Genomic DNA, 22976 nt, shown 5'->3' on the forward strand with positions numbered 1-22976 from the left:
GTGTCATGTAAATATGCTTAAAAAGTGCCTTGACAGGGAAGATAACCAAAAGGAGGTATTAGTAGTGATAGATAAGGAAAAGGAAGTAGAAATGAACGATTCTGAAACTGACTTTCCTTTAATTAAATGGGACAATGAGGGGGTACTTAAAAATTTAATTGTAATACTGAGTTACCTTACAGAAAAGTGCCAAAGTGATTTGGAAAAGCTATTGCAGTCACACAAAGCTATTTGTAGGAATAAGCTGGGGAAAATAAATTCAGCTATGCATGATGTAGATGTGGGAGATTCAGTTTCAATAAGGCAACATCCTTATAGATTAAATCCAGTAAAATTAGCTCAAATGCAAAAAGAAATCAAATTCATGCTTCAGAATGACATCATACAGTCTAGTTGCAGTAATTGGAGTTCATCTATCGTGATGGTGTCAAAACCAGATGGAACACACAGACTGTGTGGATTACAGAAAAGTAAACACAGTGACAAAAACAGATTCATATCCTATTCCATGGTTGGAAGATTATATTGAGAAAGTGGGACAATCAGAGTTTATTATAAAGACTTGCTGCATGGATATTGGCAAGTTCTGTTATCAGAAAGAGCAAAAGAGATAGCAGCTTTTGTAATGCTAGATGGACTATATCAGTTTAAAGCTATGCCATTTGGTATGAAAAATGTGCCAGCAACATTTCAAAGACCGACAAAGAAAGTAATTGCAGGACTGAGCAATTGTGCTGTTTATAATGATGACTTTGTAGTTTTCAGTCAAACGTGGAAGGAACATTTACAACATCTGAAAGAACTGTTTGATCGACTGTAAGAAGCTAATTTGGTTGTGAACTTGGCTGAGAGTGAATTTTCAAAGGTGCACGTTACATATCTAGGCCATACCATTGGACATGGTCAGTTGGCCCCATGAGATGTGAAAGTAAAAGCCATCGTGAATTTCCTAGTGCCCACAACAAAATGGGAAGTTTAGAGATTTCTGGGCATGAGTGGATTTTATAGGACATTTTTACCAAATTTTAGCAGTGTGGTTGCTCCATTGACTGAACGACTACAAAAACAAGAAATTTCAATGGATACAGGAGTGTCAGAATGCATTTGACCGTTTAAAAGCTGTGTTGACTACTACACCAGTTTTAGCAGCACTTAATTATGCCAAGCAGTTTAAGTTGGCAATTGATGCAAGTGATTTAGGTATTGGTGCTGTGTTGTTACAAGACGATGAAACAGGAATTGAAAAGCCAGTAGGATATTTTTCATGGAAGCTGAATGTATATCAGAAAAGATACACAGCCATCAAAAAAGATACTCTAGGTCTGGTGTTAGTGTTGCAGTATTTCGAGGTGTATGTTGCAAGCAATTCTTCAGAAACAATTGCTTATACAGACCATAAAGCTTTAAAATTTCTGGACAAATTTCGAGGCTGAAGTGCAAGACTGTTCAGATGGAGTTTATTATTGTAACTGTTTAATTTACAGATTATCCATGGGGCTGGAGGAGAAAATTTAATTGCAGATGCATTGTCAAGAGTTTAAAGTTCAAAGGAAGTTGGACATTTGAAACGTGGAGACTGGACTAAAATGACCTCTGTTGATACAAAGGCTTTGTATATATTGTCATGTTAATGCGTGTACCTGGCAGTGTAATAGTTTTGTGTACATAGATAAGTATAGTAAATAATGCGAAATAGGTTGAGAAAATTAAACCATCTTTTAGAATTATGAAAGTTAATTTTTTCATAAGGATGGAGGTGTAAAGGAAATATTTTTTTCCCCTAATATTGCTGTGGGATACTTTAAAGCAGGCTTATGGGGGCTGTATTGTGTGTGTATGTTTGTGTGTGTCTAGTTTAATTAAACTGTAGACAGACTGCAAGGTTTGAATCATCAAAAGATATAAAACAGGCATTTGAAATGGAGATGGGTAAGCTAGGATGAAGTATCAGCAGATACAGTGTGAATGGAATTTGCATTTTTAGATAAGTTGAGAGGTTGTTTGATTTTCAAAGGGACATGATAAGATGGTTTCAACTGGCAATATAAAAAAGGCAAAGTTATTGAGTTTATTTTTCATGAAAGTGCTGGCCCTAATGACAACATGAAAGAGATTTATATTCTGGGAAAAGTAACTTCCAAAGTGAGGGTGGAACAATAGGATTTACAGATCAAAAAGGAGAAAATATATTTAAAGAAAGATTCATATCTGTTGCTGTCTCACTTGTGTTTCAGTCTGCCTATTGAAAAATTGGAGAAGTGAATGTGAGGGCATGTGTGAAAGACACAATGAAAATTTCAGATCACAATGAGATGCTGTTGTCATATCTTTGGGTTACACTATCATGTGATTAGACATTAGACAGTTCAGACATATTCCTGAACCTAAAATATAGGGATTGCTTACATGAGTGACCAGAACTGCCGAACCTGATGTAAGCTGACCGTAATTACCACCTACTTACAGAGAAGGTTGGCTTTTGGCACAGTGCAGCTGTCCTTTACCAATCAAGTCTAAATCTTTCCAATCCAGACATGGTAAACCATTCTGTAATTTTAGCCTAGATGAAGTAGGGATAGGGCCTGATATTTTCTACCTATTGGACTCAATCCTAATTTCCATTTTTCAGTAACATTGCTGAAGAGGTAGATTGCAGTCCTGGGCTACACTAACTCAGGATGGTAAAGAACAAAAACTACAGGTGACAGTGTACAAAGGTTGCAGTTTGTTAATAGAAACTGTTATCACTGTGAATAATGCTGGAAAAAGCCCAACCTGTAACACAAAATGAGACCTGATCAACTTTACTTCAGGAAATGACAATAACTGAGCATCTTTGTCACTGGATTGTGGGGAAGAATTGGCAGAATTAGGATAGTCGCAAGACTTCAAATTCTCAAATGTTATTGACTTTTAGCTTGTAATATGTTGATTACAAAGATTGGTTGAAGCCAGTCTGAAGCAGGATCTGTAACAATAGCTTTTCTTTCACCTAAGACTCTTGACTTTACCAAACACAGTTTAAGATTCAATCTTAAATTTGAACAAAGCAGCACAATGAAAAGCAAAGCAGAATACTGTGTCTTTAATACATGGACTTAAACCTAATGTTAAGGATTTTGTAATCACCTCAAGTACTAAACCCTGATATTCTTATGCTTCTTGTACTTGGTGAAATATCGATAAATCACAAGCCATTACATTTCTAACCAACTACCCATGACTGGTTCACATTAACAATCTATGGACTGCAGATTTGTTGCTTAAATATCTGTGGTTTCCTACTGAAGTTGTATTAAGTCATGCTTCTGGTTGGCATAATCTAAAACATGTCTTAATGGATTAATTAGTTGGCATTTAGAAGCTTAAAGTATATAACATTTATTAAATACATCAATATAGAACTGACGGAAGATTCATTTTTCATATTGCACACCGCATGTAATTTGGTGTGAGCTCTTTCCCACTATATTAATAATCAAACACCCAGGATACCTGCAGTTCTCGTTTGCAAGTATAGATTTCCAAATGTAATTCTCAAGCCAACCCAATCTATCTTGATTCTATTAACTCACTGCAATGCTTCACTTAAACTCTACAACACGAGTAAGCTTAATGGAAGCATGCATTAAACTATACTTAATAGTTATCATCGTTTCACAAAGAATCCCTATCATTCCCATTACCTTAAAAGACTTAAACTTGGATTCTCCTGCACGCTGATGCCAAGTCAGATGCTGACTATCTTGCAGCAGTCTGAGCAAAGCTTATGGGGCTGAATTTTATGCTGATTGGGCGGCAGGTTGGGTGAGCGCCCCGATGTTATCCGGCGCTCGGGTGATATTTTGGTCGGAGGGCACACGCAAAAGTTGGAAGTGTGCCCGCTGATAATTAAGAAGGTAATTAAGCCCATTAATGTAACAAATGTCTGTCATTTTAAATAGCCCATCCAACCTTACGGTTAGCGGACAGGCGAATTGACCAGGCGGCCTTTGCATTTTTCATCAAACCACATTCACGGGTGTGATTAGATTTCCGTGATGAAATGAAATATAAATAAATTTCTGTGGACAGCATTTTCATTAGCTAAATTTTCAGGTGACTGATTATGATGCATGGACACTTTTTTTCAGCTTTCAAAACCTTTATTTTTGCTGTTTCAGGTCTTCAGCTCCCTGAGGTAGCTCTCTGCCTTCAGGGAGCTTTCTGTCAGCACTGGCCTGCACCCACGTTGATGTAATCGCCCTCTTCCTGCCCCCACCTCGGCAGCACTGAGCTTTTCAGCGCACGCTTCATGCTGGCTGGCCGTTAATTGGCTAGCAATGAAATCGCAATCGGGGGCCAACCCATTTCCTGGCCCCGCTGATTGCGTCCGCCCACCGAGCTGAAAATTCAGCCCTATGTACCTTTAAATTAACAGAAATTAATCAATGAAGCAGCTCTCACTAATTATATGTAAAGAATCTGACAAAAAATTCTACACATCTGTTCGAGACACAACACTACCAAATGTGTAAAGTTCCTCCGATTTGATATTAACCAATGATGTCACTATTAACCCACTGTTTCTGGCAGTTTATTTATTTCCCACACAAGGCACTATCATGATATCTAGAAAATTAGAAAACTTGTTTGACCTCATAAATCTGTCAGTACAGATGCTGCAAATAATTACAGACTGATATCCATTCCTTCCATCATCTTTGAACTTCTATAACAAATTTTGCATGACCAATTTTAATTGCCTGTTCCATGTCTGATACATTACAGAGCATTTTGAGTTTGCATTTGCTAAATCTGCCACTCCCGAACTTGAATGTTAACTGGTCTAAAGAAAACCATGCAGTGTGGTTAACCAAAAAAAAACTAAATGAATTGCTTTCTCTGGATAATCTGCACAGTTCCACAATTATGTTTGTGACCACAAAGATGACTCCTCAGAAATGATGAACCAGACCCGATCAATGAGTCTTTTCGGGATTCCTTGTCTGTTATGCTTGGCCTCAAAAACAAAAGAAAAATACTGTGGATGCTGGAAATCTGAAACAATTACAGAAAATTTTGGAAACACTCAGCAGGTCAGGCAGCATCAGTGGACAGGGGGACAGTTAATGAGCTGAATTTTGCTGCTCACCTGGAAGTCCCGCTGCTGATGCTGAAGGCAGGAGATGACACCACTATGACAGACAGCGGGACCTGGGGCCGCCTGCCCCAAGACCTACAGCCCAGTCATAGGACTGGCTGATTGGCAGTCTCAGCATGCCATCACTGATGATGGCTAGTGCAATGGCCATGGTTTCAAGGAAAGAGCGCCTCAATGGCAGGGCACCATGGAAGAGAGAGAAATATGGTTGGCGAAAGCTGGAGCCAGGTAGGTAGGCCCTGGCTATCTGTGGAGGGAAACAGCCATAGAGAACCAGCGGTGGCATTGCTGTGAGGACAGCCATTGCTGGTGATCCCTCCATGGGCCATGAAGTGCACATAAAGGAGGGCCACCCCCCTGGGAACCTGCTGAGAGACATCTCTCCACATGGAGGTGGGCCCTCCCAATTGGGGTAAAATGCCCACAGAGGTGGGAAGTGGTCTTTAATTGGCCACTTAAATGGCTCAAATGGTTGCCCAGTGGGCATCCGATCCTCCAATTTCCCCACCACCCCATATGGCATGGGGGCGGGAAGATGTCATGCTCCCCTTTTCAGGCCTTCTTCCCCTGAATTTTTCCAGTCCTTTTGCCTCCCAGTCTGTTACTAATGGGCCAGGAAAATTCAGCCCAATTTTTCAGATCTGTGAACTGTTAACAGAACTTTCTGGTGGATCATCAAACTTAAATTTTACCTCTGTTTCGCTCCCTACCAATGCTGCCTGGCCTGCTGAGTGTTTCCAGCATTTTCTGTTTCATATTTGGCCTTTGTTGCTTTTGATTTACACTAGTGGGCCCCCATCAACCTTGATGCATGTCCTGTAATTTTGTCTATAGGTGATCCTGTTCTACTGTTTCCCATAAATTATTAACAAAAGCCATCAACCCGTTCTAACGAGATCTACTCAATAAGGAGGATTTTAACTCCTTCTGCCCAGCAGGATCCAGGTGCAACAGGAGTTAAAATTGAGCAGCTTTCTCCCCACTCAAATACCATCTTGTAGCAATTTTAATTCCAGGCGGTTGAGGCATCCTTGAGTCAATCACCTCATTAATATGTTATCATTCAGATAGGTCCCGTGACAAATTTTAGCCAGCCATTGGTCAAAGTTAGAACAAACTTTATCATTACACCAGATTGTAGACTTAGCCCTGTAGAGTCTCAAATTACTAGAGAAAATGCAATCAGGTCCTTCAGATATAATTTGTGAGCAGTGCTTTTCTTGTTCTGACCACTGAAACCTGTAGACATCCAGGAAAGGCTCGAAAGGTATATGGAAAAAGTCCTTTGTGGGGCCAGGAGAGGCAGGAGTGCTGCTCCTGTCCAACCAAGGAAGTTTGTGCCTCAGGCAGAGTAGAACTCTGCCAAATTGTGCCTCCCCCCACCACCCTCCTCGGCCAGGGAAATGGATGAATATTTTCAAACAAATCTAAAACAGAAAGGGCAGTAGAATGGGACTTATTGAATAGCTATTACAGAAACTGGGTGGAATTGCTCATGCTGTAAGATTCTATGATTCTATGAAGCTAGTCCTAAAGAGTGACACCTCTTTTGTGCTATTTTCTGGATCTTAGAAAGTGGAAAGAAGCTAGAAAGCCCCCTGTTTTTGAAACTCCCATTTTATGCTGTTTGTTTGTTTCAAAATTCAAAGGGTGAGAAAGGTGGCTGCTAGTACCATCAGTACCCTACTCCTCTATAATTGCTTTCTTCCCCCATTTTTGTGGTATCTCTCCTGGATAAAATATATGAATCTCCAACTTTTTGTTTTCTGAAAATAGTAATAGATTAAGATACCTATTGGAAACCGATTAGAAATTAGGTAAAAATGAAGGGAAGAGAATGGGGTCAGGAAAACTGTGTAAGCTGAAGAACGATATTTGAAATGTATTTATTTGAAATTGATTTCTTCTGCTGCTCATTTTAGTTGTACAGCATCAATATTGCAGTCATAAAGCTAATCTTGAAGTTTGAACAGCCATTACTGTTATGTTGAGATTGCTAGCTTTAAGTTTCATAATGTGTGAGCTGAAAACGTAATGTGAGCAACCTAAGGAGACTGAAACTACTTCTCAGCAGCTGCTGACAGGCTGTGAGGAGTTCCACACAACAATGTCTGTCCCCAGGATGCCACAGATTAACAGTTTTAAAGTTTAAAGAAAAGCAGCTAGAGTGGTTGATAAACATTGATGAGAATATGACCAGAAATCGTACTGCACAATACAATCATGCTTAATGTGCTAATGCAAAAGGTTGGCCTGCTGTTTTAGTTGAGGTGTTACATCCCATTTAAAATCGTGAGCAGTGCAATTTCACACAAATGAGGAAAGTGCTTGTAGGATAATATCACACAATATAGTTCCTAGCCTATAAATACTCCCCTTTATAACACTTAGAATTGAGCGGCAAACGGAAGAACTTGCACCTTCACGTTAACTTTAAATGTACCAGATCAAAGCAATTACATATTGTCCTTTGCCTCTTATAAATGATAACCCAAATGAAAAACATTGATGAAATTATTTGTCTAAAAATGTTTCAACTGAAAGATGATTTTAACTGCCATTGCAATAAGCAGTAGGTTCAAATACCTTTCTTTTTTTTCAGTTTGCAAAAGTTGTATTGTTCAACATTTTGAAGACACAAATGACTGTCCAAAATGTGGAATTCAAGTTCATGAAACTAATCCATTGGAAATGTTAAGGTACGTCTCAGATATAAAATATGTTGTGATTCTAAGATTTTTTTTTAAAACTGAGAAATCAGAAACCTCATCAAGGTTGAAAAACATATGAAAGAGAAAGCAAGGTGAAGTAGCAATTATGATAAATAGCATGATAACTATATGAGGAAGAAAAGGCTTTGGAATGTAGAGAGTTCCACAGTTTTCAAGAGCAGGGAAGGAATGTGGGATAATAGAGGTTCTGCAATAAAACTTAGTTTGAACATGGTGAGCACACAGCAGAAGAAGATCATGTAAGGCAAGTATATTTGGAGATTAGAAGGAACACAGAACTTAAGAGACACACTGACCTTAGCAACACTCATAAAACAGAGAAACATAAACACCGAGAAGTTTGGTTCTGTCGCACCTGGTTTTTCAGCTCCATGAGTGCTGTTTTGACTCAAATCTATGGTACTCGTGCACACCTATGGTGCTCCTGCGCTAAACACTATTTTGGTGATGGCATTAGAGCACAAGCAGCTAGCTTCTGCAGGAAATATACATAGTAAGCAGCTCGTGACGTCAGTGAGCTGATGAAACTGATTTAACAGCAACACTGCAGTTTTGGAGCTCAAAGCTCCTGCTAATGTCCTTCTTAATCTCATACAGCTAAATATGCATGCAGCAGCAGGAAGCAACCCTGCCACCCCTCCCACCTAACCACCAGCACTTTTTAAAGGAACACCAGGATTGATTTCCACTGGTTCTTGATTGTAGAAATATTTGGTGGTTCCTAGAGTGGTTTAAAGTTGCTGGAATGGCATGGCATGTGCTTTGTCCTAACTTTAAGAAATCTGTTTAAACCACTTGCTCCCAGATATGGGTGCAGTGATATGCGTCCTCCATGGGTTACAGCATGACGGGGTGAATGAGCAGAATCATCACAGATCAGGACAATCTGCTGGAAGAGGGAGGAGGAGGAGAAGTGCTCTCAGCAGGAGGCCATATCCATCCAAGGTGTTGTTCAGGGAGCAATTGTTTCACTTCAACCTCTGTTCAGTGAGGAGTAGTGTGTCAGACGCCTGTGCTTCAGTAAGGATGTCCTAATTGAAATTTGCCACCTGCTGCAGCCACAACTGCATCCTCAGAGCAGGCCATGGACATCATTGTCAGTGAACATGAAGGTGACCATGGCGTGAACTTTTATGTGTCTGGCCTCTTCCAGGCTGGAGTAGATGATGTATGTAATGTTTCCCAGTTTGCTGTCCACTGTTGCATAAGGCAGTCACTGAGGCTCTATATTTCATTTTCACTTGTGAGAGAGAAGCAGGCAGAGCGAACACACAGCTTTGCAAGGATTGCAGGTTTTCCCACAGTGCAGAGTGCCACTGACTGCATGAATGTCACTTTGCAAGCTCATGACAACTCTGAGATGTGGAGCAACCAAAAGAAATTCCACTTCCTCAGCGTTCAGCTGGTGTGCAATTTTATACAGCGTATCATGCAGGTTAATGCCGGTGTCAAAGCAACAGCCTTAAAGTGCCAATCTGTTGTACATTGGAACATTAGAACATGAGAAACAGGAGCAGGAGTAGACCATATGGCCCTGCTCCGCCATTCGGTATGATCATGAATGATCTTTGGCTTCAACTCCACTTTTCTGCCCACTCCCCATATCTCTTGATTCTCTGAGAGATCATAAATCTGTCTATCTCAGTCTTAAATATACTCATTGATGGCTCATTCACAACCCTCTGGGTTAGAGAATTCCAAAGTTTCACAATCCTTTGAATGAAGAAATTTATCCTCATTTCAGTCCTAAATGATTGACTCCTTATCCTGAACCCGTTCTAGATTGCCCAGCAGAGGAAACAACCTCTCAGTAACTATCCTGTCAAGCCCCTTCATAATCTTGAATGTTTCAATGAGATCACCTTTCATTCTTCTAAACTCCAGAGAGTTGTGTCATCTTCATTTGTGCCACCATGACAAACTAGAAGGTAGCTATTGGGGAACAAGGGCTGTTTAATGCACAGTATATAACAAATGCCATACTACCACACTGAACGTAGGTAGTGCAGATCATTGGGATGTTTAAATACACTTCCACTGCCTGGACCACTCAGGAAGAACACTGTAATACTCGGCAGAGCGTGTGTCAAGATTCATGGTGATCTGCTGCAAGTTGCACAATCTTGTCATTAGGGCACAGCCCTAGCCATCAGTTGAGGAGCGGAGGAGGAGGTAACTAACACAGCCCCTTCCTAGCTGCACTGGCTGTGATCTACTCATCTGAGCTCGAAAACAGTAAGTGCAACTCCAATTCCCCATCAACAACAGTCCCACACCTTAACTTCTCTGTTACTGACCATCACAGCACCCGATTGGCCACAATTCAAAAATAAAAGGCACCAGAAAATAAAAATTACAATACAAATTTATAAAGTTAGCATGCAAACATCAACTAATTACCCTTGTGTATTCTCACAGTGCATGTCCTCTGCAAATCTTTGCCTGCCCTAATGCTCCTACACAGTGCTATCCCAGTGGCTGCAGTGTGGCTAGTGGAAGACTGCTGACTTTAAGTGGGGGTGACTGGAGATGAACTTCCAGATTGACCTCGAGCATCTGTGGCTCTAGAAAGCCCAGCTTCAGACTGCACATCTTGGCATGAGCTGCAGTAGTCTGGACTGGCTGGCAGACAGGCAACAGCAAGAACACCAGTGGGATAGCAGTGATGGAAGGATGAATGCTGCTGCCCAGAGAGACAACAGCAGGTTTGTGCTCTACTGAGTTACTGCCACTCTCCCAGAAGGACTGTTGGAGGACAGATTACTGGACTTTTGTGATACCCTATATGACTTTGAACAGTGGTATCCGCAGCTATGGTAGCAGCAGCCTGAGGTTCTGAGGCAGCAAGCTGAACTTGCATGACTTCAGTCTTAACTGTTTCTGCTGAAATGGAAGTTGAGACATTGGCTATCAGACACTGCATCATGGTTGGGGGTCTGCAAATGCGTTAATGGAGTTGGCCACCACTGCCCTGCTGGAAAGGATGGGCTCCACGATCTGCACAAAGCACTGTACAAGGTCGGTGCTGAACTCCTCATGCTCCTTGACATTGCACACAATCTTTCTGGCAGGCCTGCCAATGCACCAAGCATTTCATCGTGCGTACCCATCAGATTTCTTTGATAGGCCACCCCATTGGGTCTTCATCTGAGTCCTCTGCAGCATGAGCTGTATGCAGCCTCGTCCTCGAGGAAGCTGGCACCTGTTACCCTTGTCCTTTTCCCTCTTAGTGTTTGACACATGCAGATCCTACCTATAATCTATCCTATAAAGTACGTGCAGTATCAGACCATGAGCTGGTGGCTGCAGTGTTTCTTTTTCATCTCTTGTCTTCCTGCTCTTCCTCCACTGCCTGGCCAGGTTGTAGTTTTTAGTTATCTGAAAGGAGAAGGCACAAGGAATAGTGAGGGGCGATGGGAATACAAAAGGTGCATTCTTACACCATCCGCAGCTTATAAATCGGAAAAGATTGTGGGACGAGGAAGAAATGAAAATGTGAGAAGGAGGATTAGATATGAGGATACTGTCATCTTCTATTGTTTCAGCCCTGCCGCTAGCCACAGCTCAGTGATGGCCACTTCAATGCTGGCGACCAGTGTCTCCTCCATAGGTATAAGGACATGTGACCTTGCCTGTCCCCCACTGGTTAGGTGCTGCTGCCTCTGGGTTATAAGCCACCTTGTCCTGCAAGAGAGAGGGAAGTGTGTTGGTGAGTGTGGTATAATGCATTTCAGTGATGTGGCTGTCATAGTTGAATAGCTGGCAGTATTTGCATGTTGCGATATGTGGAGATGCGGCATTCAGCAGTGCAAGGTGTGTGAGGGCGAGATGAAGCTATGAAGGTTAAGTATGAATCATGAATGATAGAGATTATGTTGTAGGGTGAATGATCGGGGTGCAGTGCAATCAACAATGCGAGAGACTACTGGTGCAGTTGGTTGGATAGGCACTTGAAGTTACATTTACTGACTTTGACCACTTGTAATGCATTTGAACTTCTTGTGGCATTGCATCTCAACCCTTGGGGGTGAAGGGATGGATAGACTGCTTGCTTTAACCTTCACAGCTCTCTGGCCCCACTGCCTTAGCAAAGTTTGCCTGGAGGGTGTTCTGTTTGCCCAAGGATTGATGACTTCTTTCCTCCTCTCCATCTCCAGTACTCAAGCCTCCAGTGAAGCTTTGGAAAACCTTGCAGCCTGCTCTCTGCATGTTGTGGCATTCTTCTGTGTTTTCCAGAATCAGTTGTAGAATGACTTCCAGCACCTGCTACAGTCACAATGCACCTACCCTTTAAGAGGTGCAGACTGGCTTTAAGTAATGCAAGGTAGCTTTAACTTGTGCTAACCTTTCCCAATTTTGCACCTCCTGCTGAGACAGGTCGCCACTTAACAGCACATATAGGGCCGGCTGCACTCCACAATCATTAAATTGGTAGGCAGCACAAAGTTTGTATGCTGCCTGCACTGGAGGCCACTGATGTAGTGGAATCCTGCATCACAATTCCCATTTTTGGGCACTGTCCAATTTCATGGCCACAGTTTCTAAAGAGAGGGGTTAAAGACCAGAGCTGAGAGTTGGATCAGGCACAGGCTTTTTCTAATGCCCTGTTCAGGAATGTGCCAAGAGCTAATAGAGTTTTTCCAGGCATGGGGCAGTAATCAAGTCTAAGGAATTGAGTTATCAAGGGAAAAAGAAGTGCCTGGTATGAAATAAGAGATCAAGTATCTTTAGAGGCAGCTTTAGCGATGAAGGAGATGTGGAAGTTCCTTTAGAGGTTTGATGGTAATTACGAATGCTAGAAGTAGATGATTACATGTGGAGCATGCTCAACAAGCATTAGTAAAGCTGTGAAAGAAAGAAACCATGCCTTCACAGAATTGAAAGAAATTATTTTCATTACCCCATTGAAGAACACAGAAGAAGTGAAGATGCGGTGATTCATTTCCTGTGTGAGGATTGGATGTTGAGCATTGAGGGCAGGAAGCCTGAATGGAACAATGGTATAATTATCAGCAAAGAATGGATAAGTTTGGACAATGAATGGAAAAGGAAATTGATATGAAGAACAAACAGCGCCACAAAAGTTTTAACACAGAGTTAAGCCATTTAGGCTCATCATATTTGTGCCAGGTCTTTATTAGAATAATCCAAAACTAATTCCACAGTTCTGCTCTTTTACCATCACCCTGCATTTCCTTCTGCTTCAAATGCATATCTTCTGTCCCTTTAAATGACAATGCAATGGTTTCTGTCTCACTTGTTCCCTGCAAAGAATCCACGCTCAAGAAATTGTTAATGTAAACAAATTTCTCACTCTCTTAATGGTAAAGTTGATTCCTCAACCAGAGCAAATAGTCCTTCCCCGTTCATCCTATCAAAATCCTTCAAAATTTAAAAAACTTCTATTGAATCATCTCTAAAGCTCTCTGCTCTTACCACAACAACTTGCATTTTGTAGTCCTTTAAGCTAATAAAACCTTCCAAGGACTTCACAGGAATGTTCGAAAGCAAAAATTGACACCAAGCCACATCAAGAGATATAAGGTCAGATGACCAAGAGCTTGGTCAAAGAGTGGGTTTTAGGCAGCATATTAAAGGAAGAATGAGTGGTAGAGAAGAGGAGAGGTTTAGGGATGGAATTCCAGAGCTTAAAGCCTTGATAGCTGAAAACATGACCACCAGCATTCTACTGGAAGTAGTCCTGCTACTTCAAATCTCGCCTCATAACTCTAGATTTTAATATTTGGCATTATCTGAGATAATCTGCACTGCATGTTCTGTATGGGCTTAATGTCTTCTGCAAGAGGGTACCCAAATTGCACTAACCATTAATTTAGCATTGCCTGTAGAAAGATGTCATTCTCTTTTCTCTTGTACTCTATCCCTATTTTAAAAATGCCATTGGCATTTTTTGTCACTTTATGTACCCGCAGTCCCACTTTCAAAGTATATGTTTTTAACTAGTTTACCCTGTTCCACAATACCCAGCAGCATCTTTTTCTATTGAATTTGTTCTTCCATTTCTTGCTTTTTTTGGTCTCAAAATGCATTAGCTTACATTTCTCACATTCAATTGCATTTCCCCATTTTGCTAACTTGTCTGTGTCCTCCTGAAGTTTTTATTGCTGTACTCTGGCCAAACTCCCTGTCTATTTTGATATTCTGCTCCCATACCATGGACAAATCACTTGCATATGTGAAAACCAAAGTAAATCAAGCACTGGTCCTTAGGACATCCTTCTGCAACCTGAACAATAGCAATTAACCTTGGCATTCTACTCCTTGCCTATCAACCAATTTTCCACCCATGCTGCAACATTTCCTGACATCATTTGCTTGATTTTTGTAACACCTCCTTTGCAAGACACTTTACTGAATGTCTTTATGTTTACTCTACATTTACTGCATTCCCTTTACCTATCTAATCTGAACTTCTTTAAAAACCTCTTTTACAGTTGTCACACATGACTTGCTTTTAACAGATCCATGTTGGCTTTCTTTGATTATTCCTTTCATTTCTAAATACTAATTTGGTTGTGAATTATATGGATTCTCCCACAGCTGACATTAGGCTAACTGCTCTGCTTATCCTGGTTTATCCGTCTTGCTCTTTTCAAACAGGTATGTTACGGTGGTTACTCTTCAGGACAACTCCAGAAAAATTCAAAAGTTGTTGTTAGAGCCTCTGCCACTTCCTCTAATTCTTTCAGCACCCTAGGGGGGCAGGCCATCAGGACCCAAGGACTAATCCACTGTTGTTCTACTCACTCTTTAAATATTCTTTTACTTTTAATATGCTGATAAAGCCCTTGCTCTTTATTTCTATGTTATCTGTTAGCCATTTTTGCATACTAATTTTTATCCTAATCTTTTTTTAACTCTCCATTATACTTTCTATATCCCTCATGGTTTCTTTAGTTCTGATAGCTCTGATTTTATCATTTATCTCCCTTTTAAATTTCAGTTGATTTTAGTTTATTTGTTCACAGAATTCCATCCTTTGATGCACCCTTTTGTCTTATTCAAATATATCTATTTTGTATTATTGATCTCATATTTGAAGATTCCCCACTGATCATCATAACTATGTTTGCTCACTTATATGATGACTTAATTTGAGCCACACCCCTTCTTACCTCACTGATAAACCTTGGAAATCCCTGAATCAATGGAAAGAGTCAGATGACGAGCCATCAATGGAAGCAAAGTACAGTAATTTGAGATGAATCTAAATAGCCATGATGTAACTTTGGCAGGACACCAAGTGAAGTAACTTATTCAGAAGTGAAATGCACCAGACCTTCAGAGGATTTAGAGCTATCCAGACAATGGAAGATGATACATTAAAGTGTTTGAGAGAAGAATTCCAGAGCGCATTACTTAGAAAAAGAGCATCAGTGGAATGACTATGTTGTGAACCATATATGGGTTAGACCAGAAAGTTCAAGGTCGATCATAATTTGAATGTTAACGCCAGCTTCTATAGGCTTAAAAATTCCAATGCAAGAGCAATAGGCCTGTAGTTAGAATGCTATGAAAAATTACCTTTATTAGGGCTAGAGTGATCACCAGAAGACTTACAAGGAGAAGAATTGAGAAAGAGAGTAAGAGATGTCATAGAGTAGGAGTAAGTTTGGAAGCATGCATTTGCAAATATGGAGTGAATTTCACAAAAACTGGAGACTTTATTGGAGTTCAGCGACTAAAGCATGTGACAGACTTCACAGGAATAAAACTTCATGTCAGTCATAATGTTCAGCAAAGTGAAGCTAAGGTGCAAGATTCTTTATCAAGATCACTGAGATTGAAGTTGGAAGAGGTAATAGCCCAAAAAGATAAACTTTTTCTTTAGAAGAGATAGCAGCCAAATCACCAGGTTGGAAGAAGAGTGTAAACTATGTTACAGGAGATGGCTTTTTTGAGGGACCAGAAGGAGTAGTTTGAAGGAAGTGAGACAGCAGATGACACTCTTTTTCTATTGCTATTAACAATATATGCTATATTGTTTACAAACTCCAATAATGGGTGAATTTTCCCAGAATTGTACTAAGTGCGGTAGCGGGTGGGTAAAATGGAGTCCTACTGGCCGACGAAATGGCTGGTTTTCACGCCGTTTCTTCCCAAGCCCGCCTCATTATTAATGCATTCCCGGGAAACATGCTGTTTCCATGGTGGGCAGGCTGTCATTCACCCACTCGCTATCACCCCGCTGTTGCATCACGCCGACTGCCATCTTTAAAAGGCAGCCGCCAGCACAGCACTCATCACCAAACCAGCTCACCACCGCTGTCCGGGAGACACGGCCAGCAAAGCAAAAAGACTGCAGCCCCCGCTTCAACGACAGGTCCCTTGAATGACTGCTGGATGCCTTGGAGGCCCGATTTACTCTACCCCCACTCTGGATGGGCAGCAATGTCACCAACCCGGCTTGGGAGGCAGTGGCAGTGGTGGTCAGCGTGAATGCCCTGCAGAGGAGGACAGCCATCCAGTGCCACAAAAGGATGAATGATCTCCTCCGTTCCGCCAGGGTAAGTCACTCTTTTCATCACTCCCAACTCACACACTCACAAACCCATCACACATCCACAGGGCCCTCACTCACTGCCAGTGCAAGGGACATCACCGTCCACTCTTTCACACACACTGTTAATGCCCTCATCCTGTCCGTGGGACAGCTCACCACCCACACAAGCCAGGCATACTTATCACCTGGCCCAGCAGGAGTCCTGATACACTCTCCCCATCTCTATCCATGCAGGACAAACTGGCTCACAACAGGGGGGAAAGGTTGCAGACAGGTGGAGGGATGCTGGAAATCTGTCACAATTCAAAAACAGAGCCATCCAATTGGCCGGCGATGACCGGGACCGGTCCTGTGCTGACGGTGAGGTCGGCGGTGCTCTACCAAGTGAGGATCCAGCAGTGCAATATCCGTCAGACAACCATGCTGTGAGTGATGTGTCCTCTTTCACAGGCCACTACCATGCACTAATTATCTCCCCTTGCTTTCGCAGGCACATCTGCCAAACAGCCGACAGAGTCCATGACCCAAGCTCCGAAGAAGCCTGTGAAGAGTAATCTGAAGGCACCCTCCCTGAAGTCCCGTCACAGCGCTCACCCACACCCTCTGCAGCGCAGAGACACACCTCGGTGGGACCTAGCTTTAGAGTAGCCTTGGGATCACAATCTGGTGAGCACATTGCACTTTCTGATCCACAGCAGGCAGAGGCAGGGAATTTCCAGGTCCCTGGCACTTGGAGGATTGCTGGAGGCCAGAACATTGCTGAGTCCGAGTTAGATGATGAGCCTCTGGACTCAGTCATGTCACAGTTGCTGGAGATGCAAAGGCAAGCTAGGGAACAACAGGAAGGGATGTCCGCTGCACTCCTCAGATTGCTAGGCACGATGGAGGACTCCGTCCATCTTCAGGCTGAGGTGATAGCATCGGCATTGCAATGCACTGAGGTCAACGCTGGCAGGATGGTAGCTGCCATGGAGACCTTGGTCCAGATGTCACTCTTGCACTGCTGCGCAGGCTTAACTGCATCGCTGATGCCATAGTTGGCCTCCAACAGTGTTTGTGTGAGAGGGGTTCTGGGCAGCTCAAATCTCACTCCAGCTACCCGTTCCGCTCACGGAGTCAGCCAGAGGCCCTCGGGCACCAATAGGGAAGAGGATCAGCAGGTGCACGCTCTGGGGCCATCCATCCAGGTGGCTCTGGGAGTGACCGGCCCATCCGAATCCTATCTTCCTGTGGCCTCCACAGATTCAGCTTCACAAGCCGAGGAGGGTGCCACTACCACACAGCAAGACCCAGAAAGCAGGCAGGGGCCCTCCAAATCTCGGCCCTCCAGAGGACGACTGCCAAAGCCATCACAGACAGGGCATCACAGTCAGTAGGCTGCCTCCACCTCTGCTGTGGATATCCGGGGAACACCAAGACATAGCGGCAGGGTTAGAAAAGTTAGGTAAAAGTAGTTGCACAGCCTGGCCACAGGTGCCGATCACTTGTACATACTGTTCACTATTGTCAATAAACTCCTAAGAATGTCTCCCTGCCTGTGGTTCCTTGTTCTGATGAACAATGTTCTTGTCATTCAGATGTGAAACTTTTCTGCACAAGATAAAAGGCAGGTGTCCCAGTCCAGGCCTCTTCCCTGTGCAGCCTTCAGACCACAGTGATGGTCCAGCCTCACTCTCCCTGGAAGCATTACTGATGTCTGCACCTCGGCGGTGCTGGTCATTGCTGCCAGAATGTAGTGGGCAGGTTCCATAAAGTTCTCTCATTCTCTCTGTGTGCTCTCGGCACCTTTAAGGTGGGGCTGGCCCCAATCACACCAGCATCTGCGACCAGTGATGCTGTGCACTAGCTCCTGAAGGGCTAAGGTGCTGAAGACGGACACAGCATCAGATGCGTCTAAAGTTTCATGGCTACGTCTCTTAGATGGCCCTGCTCATGGAGTGCAAGCGAGCTGCCCTCAGCCAGACAGGAGTCAGACATTCTCAGAGGCTATGTGAAGATCTATGGAGTGTCCTCACTGCATGTTGTCATCATCCTCCTGCAATTGAGTGACTATTAGGCCTCCACTGCATCTCTATTGGCAGGAGCATTCTCTCAGGGGATATTGCTGTGATAAGCCAGACTAGAGTCAAGTGTGCACAACTGCGATGTGAGGATCTATGGGCACACCTCACTGCATGTCGTCATCATCCTCCACAAATCAGGCAGCTATGAGGGTCTCCAAAGTGCGCTTACCTCGTCGAGCCAGTGCGAGAGCCTCATCCCTGTTGTCGTCACCAACGAGGACCCCCTCACCCTCATCCCCGTTGGCATCCTCTTCATTGAAGGAGACGTGCAGCTCCTCCATCTCCTCAGCCAGTTCCTCACCCTGTTACAGCGCCAGGTTGTAACCTGCGTGGCAGATGACAACGGTGTGTGACACCCTCTGCGTACTTAATTACAGGGCTCCACCAGACCGGTCCAGGCACCTGAACCACATCTGCAGTATCCGGATGGTCTGCTCCACCAAGTTGCGAGCTGCTGCATGAGCCTCATTATAACATCGCTCTGCTGCAGTCTGAGACTGCTGCATTTTGTGTCATCAGCCACGGCCCCTTGTCCCCAAGGAGCCATCCCTGCAGCCTCTGTGGATCCTGGAAGACTGCAGGAATCTGCGAGTGACTCAGGATGTAGGTGTCGTGCACACTCCCTGGAATCCGTGCGCACACCTGCAGGATGTGTTTCTGGTGGTCGCATACCAGCTGCACATTCAGTGAGTGGAATCCATTGTGGTTGATGAAGTCCACTGAGTGTAGCGACAGAAACCTGAGCACCACATGAGTGCAGTCAATCACACTCTGCATCTGTGGGAATCCTGAGATCAGGGCGAATCCACTGCTCCCTGGCTGTCCTGGTCCTGGGCAAAATGCATAAAGTTGTGTGCCATGGAGAAGATGGCATCCGTGACCTCATGGATGCATTTGTGGGTGGCGGATTGTGAAATCCCACAGAATTCACCTGTGGAGCCCTGAAAGGAGCCACTAGCATAGAAATTGAGCGCCGCGGTCGCTTTCACAGCCACTGGCAGTAGATGCCCTCTATGTTCCCTTGGCACCAAGTCCTGCAGTAAGTGGCAGGTGTGAGTCACCAGGTCCCTAGACATGGTCCTGGCGACACTAGTTCTCAGTCATCTGGGCGTCACTAGGCGCCGGCCAGCCACGGCTCACTGTCACTCCTGGGCAGCATGTGCGGAAGCCCCTTCTGCCCCTTCTTCATGAGGTTGCTGCTCCTGCCTTTGTGCAGCCAGGTGCCTCAGTCACTCTCTCCTCCGTCTTCAACAGTCTCTGTGAGCCATCAGGCATACAGCTAGGTCACCAGGATCCATGATCCTGACGTGATCCTCCTGCAGCATGAAAGAGAGAGAGGGAGACGTGGTTATCATGGCTGTACTTAGCACCTTTCCTGTCCTGTGTGACCACCTCTTAATGCTTCCCGGAGAGTGCTGTTTATCCCTCGGATGGCCAGAGATGAGTGCGCTGCATGGCTGGCCTGTCAACCTATGATTGGGGATACTGGTCCAAACCAGGATGCTGAGATTGCAAGGGGCTGTGAGCGACCTCCAGCAGTGTCTGCTACATGGCCAGTGTCAGTGAGGAGATTGTACAACATGTGCGGTCCAACTGCCCCGCGGTCTAATAAAGTGGTGGCGGACTCGAAGTCTGTGCCAGGGGGTGCGGGTGTGGGTAAGATATGGAGCGCTTGGCAGCCCTTTGCTGCCTCCTCGTTGCTTGCAAGGACGGGCAGACTAGGAGCCTGACCCCAATCATATCACTGTGGCTGCGCCTGACCTGTCTTATTTGCAGAGGCAAGGTCAGTTTATACAGGTGTCTCTAATGCGTGGCCACTCCCCTCGCTTACCCTGCCTCCCACCTCGATTGCCTGTGAGTGGGATGCAGCGCCAGGGCAGTACTTAATCCCCCCTTTCACCCCTCAGCAGTTGCCTCTGAGGCTGGCCAGCACTTGCTCCCAGACAACCCCCACCTAAGCAGTCACCTCCGGGGCTAGGCATCAGTTGCCCCCACCCCCTGGCGCCCCTGAGGCCTGTAAACAATGGGTGAGCTGTGGAGAATGCTGCTGCTCACTCACCTCAGCTCCCCCAAAGTGAAGGCCACCAAGTGCACGTCGCCTGTGTGCTGTTGTAAAACACATCAGCATGCTTTCCCGACGACGTGGATGGACGAAACAGCGGGGTTCCAAGAGGCTGGCGGGATGGCCTTTAAGTTATATGCTGATGTATTACAATTAGCTTCCTGCCGACCGATGGTGGGAAATGCGGCCCGCAGTCGATGGGCTGAGCGGACGATTGTAACCTGCCTTCACACCGCCGCGAAGCAGGTCGCGCCACGTTTTCCGCGCACGCCACCTATCACACCCACTGCCAGCAGGCTCGGTAAATTCTGCCCAATGAATTTACAAAATTGCAAACAGAGCTAAAATTGGCTTGGATTCTTCAGATTGATCAAGATTGCAGTTATGATAGACAAGCTTTAATGAGAGATAGTAGAGATTTGTAACCATTGAACCAAATGTAGTGCCAGACCTGATAGAAGGGGGAAAAATGAAGCATGAAAGCTTCCATGCCAGTTAGAATAGTGTCAGTTATTTAGCACAGTTATCCAGCATATTGGAGAGTCAGAAGGGTAATTGATATCAGTAGTTGGATGAGGGAAAGACAATAAAGGACTTCCCAGTTGGCTGACTTACAGAGAACTTCAGAACTTTTGGGAATTCAGATGTGGAGACCTGCATGATCAATAATTAAGTGGACTTTAGAGCTCAATGGTAGGCGACAGATATAGTGGAAGAGTTAGGAGTTGAGGTGAATGAAGGACTAGGTGACATTAGTTTATTATTGGGTGATTAAGGTAGTCATAGAATTACTGCAATGTTAGTATGGTAACTGCTTTAGAATTAATCAAAATATGTTAATATTTCAGTTTAGGCAAGAAATGGTCAAACCTTTGAATGATAATATGATGGTCAAGTTGCAATTTTAATTTAAAATAATGAAGCACCTCAATGATTAACCCCCTGTTTGGTCTCTTATCCTGTTTTAAACTGCTTATGTGGTATTCAATTTGCTCTGGTTTTCAGGGCGTAGGTTTTTACTACAGTTGGTGCTCCTGCTTCACTTTATGTCAGATTTTAGGAAAAAGAGCCTGACTGCACATTTACATTGAGAGTCAAAAACAAAAATTGCTGGAAAAACTCAGTAGGTCTGACAGCATCTGTGGAGAGAAAGACAAAGTTAACATTTTGAGCCCATATCACTTTTCTTCAGAACTAAAGAGAAGTAGAAATGTGGTGAAATATATACTGTTAAAAGGGAGTGGGACAGGTGAAGCTGGATAGAAGGCCAGGGATAGGTGGAGGCAAAGGAGAGATTGCAAAAGATGTCTTAAACAGAAGATGGAAGGGGTGTTGGTGGTGGCGATGCTGGCTAAAGGAGGTGCTAATGGTGACATTAAGAGTAGAAAGCAGGATGAGCAAGTGATAGATGGCCCTAGTGGGGGTGGGGGTGGGGTGGGGGGAGGGGACGGTGTGGGAAAAAAGATCGAAATAAGCCAAAAGGTGGGGATAAAACAATGAATGGAAATAAATTTTTAAAATAATAATAGAAATAGGTGGGAAAAAGTGTATATGTATAAAAATTTTTAAATAAATATTGAAAATAGGGGATCAAAAAGGGATGAGGATGGAGGAGACAGTTCATGATCTGAAGTTCCGTTTGTGGATTTTGGGGAGGCGGTAGAAGCGGGCTGTCCGAGGTTGGGAGACTGCGATGTTGGAAGCCGTGGAGGGAAGATCACCAGAGGAGATGAGGTCAGTGACAGTTCTGGAAACAATGGGTTGATGTTCGGTGGTGGGGTCATGGTCCAGGTGGAGGTAGGAGGAAGTGTCTGAGAGTTGGAGCGCAGCCTCTGCGAGGTAGAGGTCAGTACGCCAGACAACAACAGCACCACCCTTGTCAGCAGGTTTGATAACAAAGTTAGGGTTGGACCTGAGAGAACGAAGTGCGGCAAGCTCAGAAGGAGACAGGTTAGAGTGGGTGAGAGGAGCAGCGAAACTGAGACGGCCGATGTCACACCGACAGTTCTCAATGAAAAGATCAAGAGCGGGTAAGAGGCTAGAGGGAGGGGTCCAGGTGGAGGGAGAGTACTGGAGGCAGGTGAAAGGTTCCATTGAAAGGGGGGAGGATCCTGCCCAAAGAAGTGCGCACGGAGATGAAGGCGGCAGAAGAAGAGTTCAGCATTGTGCCGAGCCCGGAATTCATTGAGGTGAGGGTGTAAGGGTATGAAACTGAGTCCTTTGCTGAGTACTGAACATTCAGCATCAGAGAGGGGAAGATCAGGAGGTATGGTGAATACATGACCGGGACTGGGATTAGAAGACGGGATGGGGTCATCTCCCCCGCCTCTGCCCTCACACCTTCCTGTCCCTCCCAGAACCAGGATAGGGTCTCCCTTGTCCTCACTTTTCACCCCACCAGCCTCCGCATTCAAAGGGTCATCCTCTGCCATTCCCGCCAACTCCGGCACGA

General features: G+C 44.2%; 1 protein-coding gene across 4 annotated transcripts in view; it reads left to right on the top strand.

The window, feature by feature from the left end:
- The window catches only part of pcgf5b (polycomb group ring finger 5b), a 202859-nt gene that overhangs the window by 87759 nt on the left and 92124 nt on the right, over positions 1-22976 (top strand). For all 4 annotated transcript variants that reach the window (XM_078565989.1, XM_078565992.1, XM_078565991.1 and 1 more), the window contains exon 3: positions 7746-7842. In XM_078565989.1, the coding sequence (XP_078422115.1) occupies positions 7746-7842 (97 nt within the window). The remainder of the gene's footprint in view (positions 1-7745; positions 7843-22976) is intronic.

Source organism: Cetorhinus maximus, chromosome 20, assembly GCF_964194155.1.
Source record: "Cetorhinus maximus chromosome 20, sCetMax3.hap1.1, whole genome shotgun sequence".
Classification (NCBI taxonomy): Eukaryota; Metazoa; Chordata; class Chondrichthyes; order Lamniformes; family Cetorhinidae; genus Cetorhinus; species Cetorhinus maximus.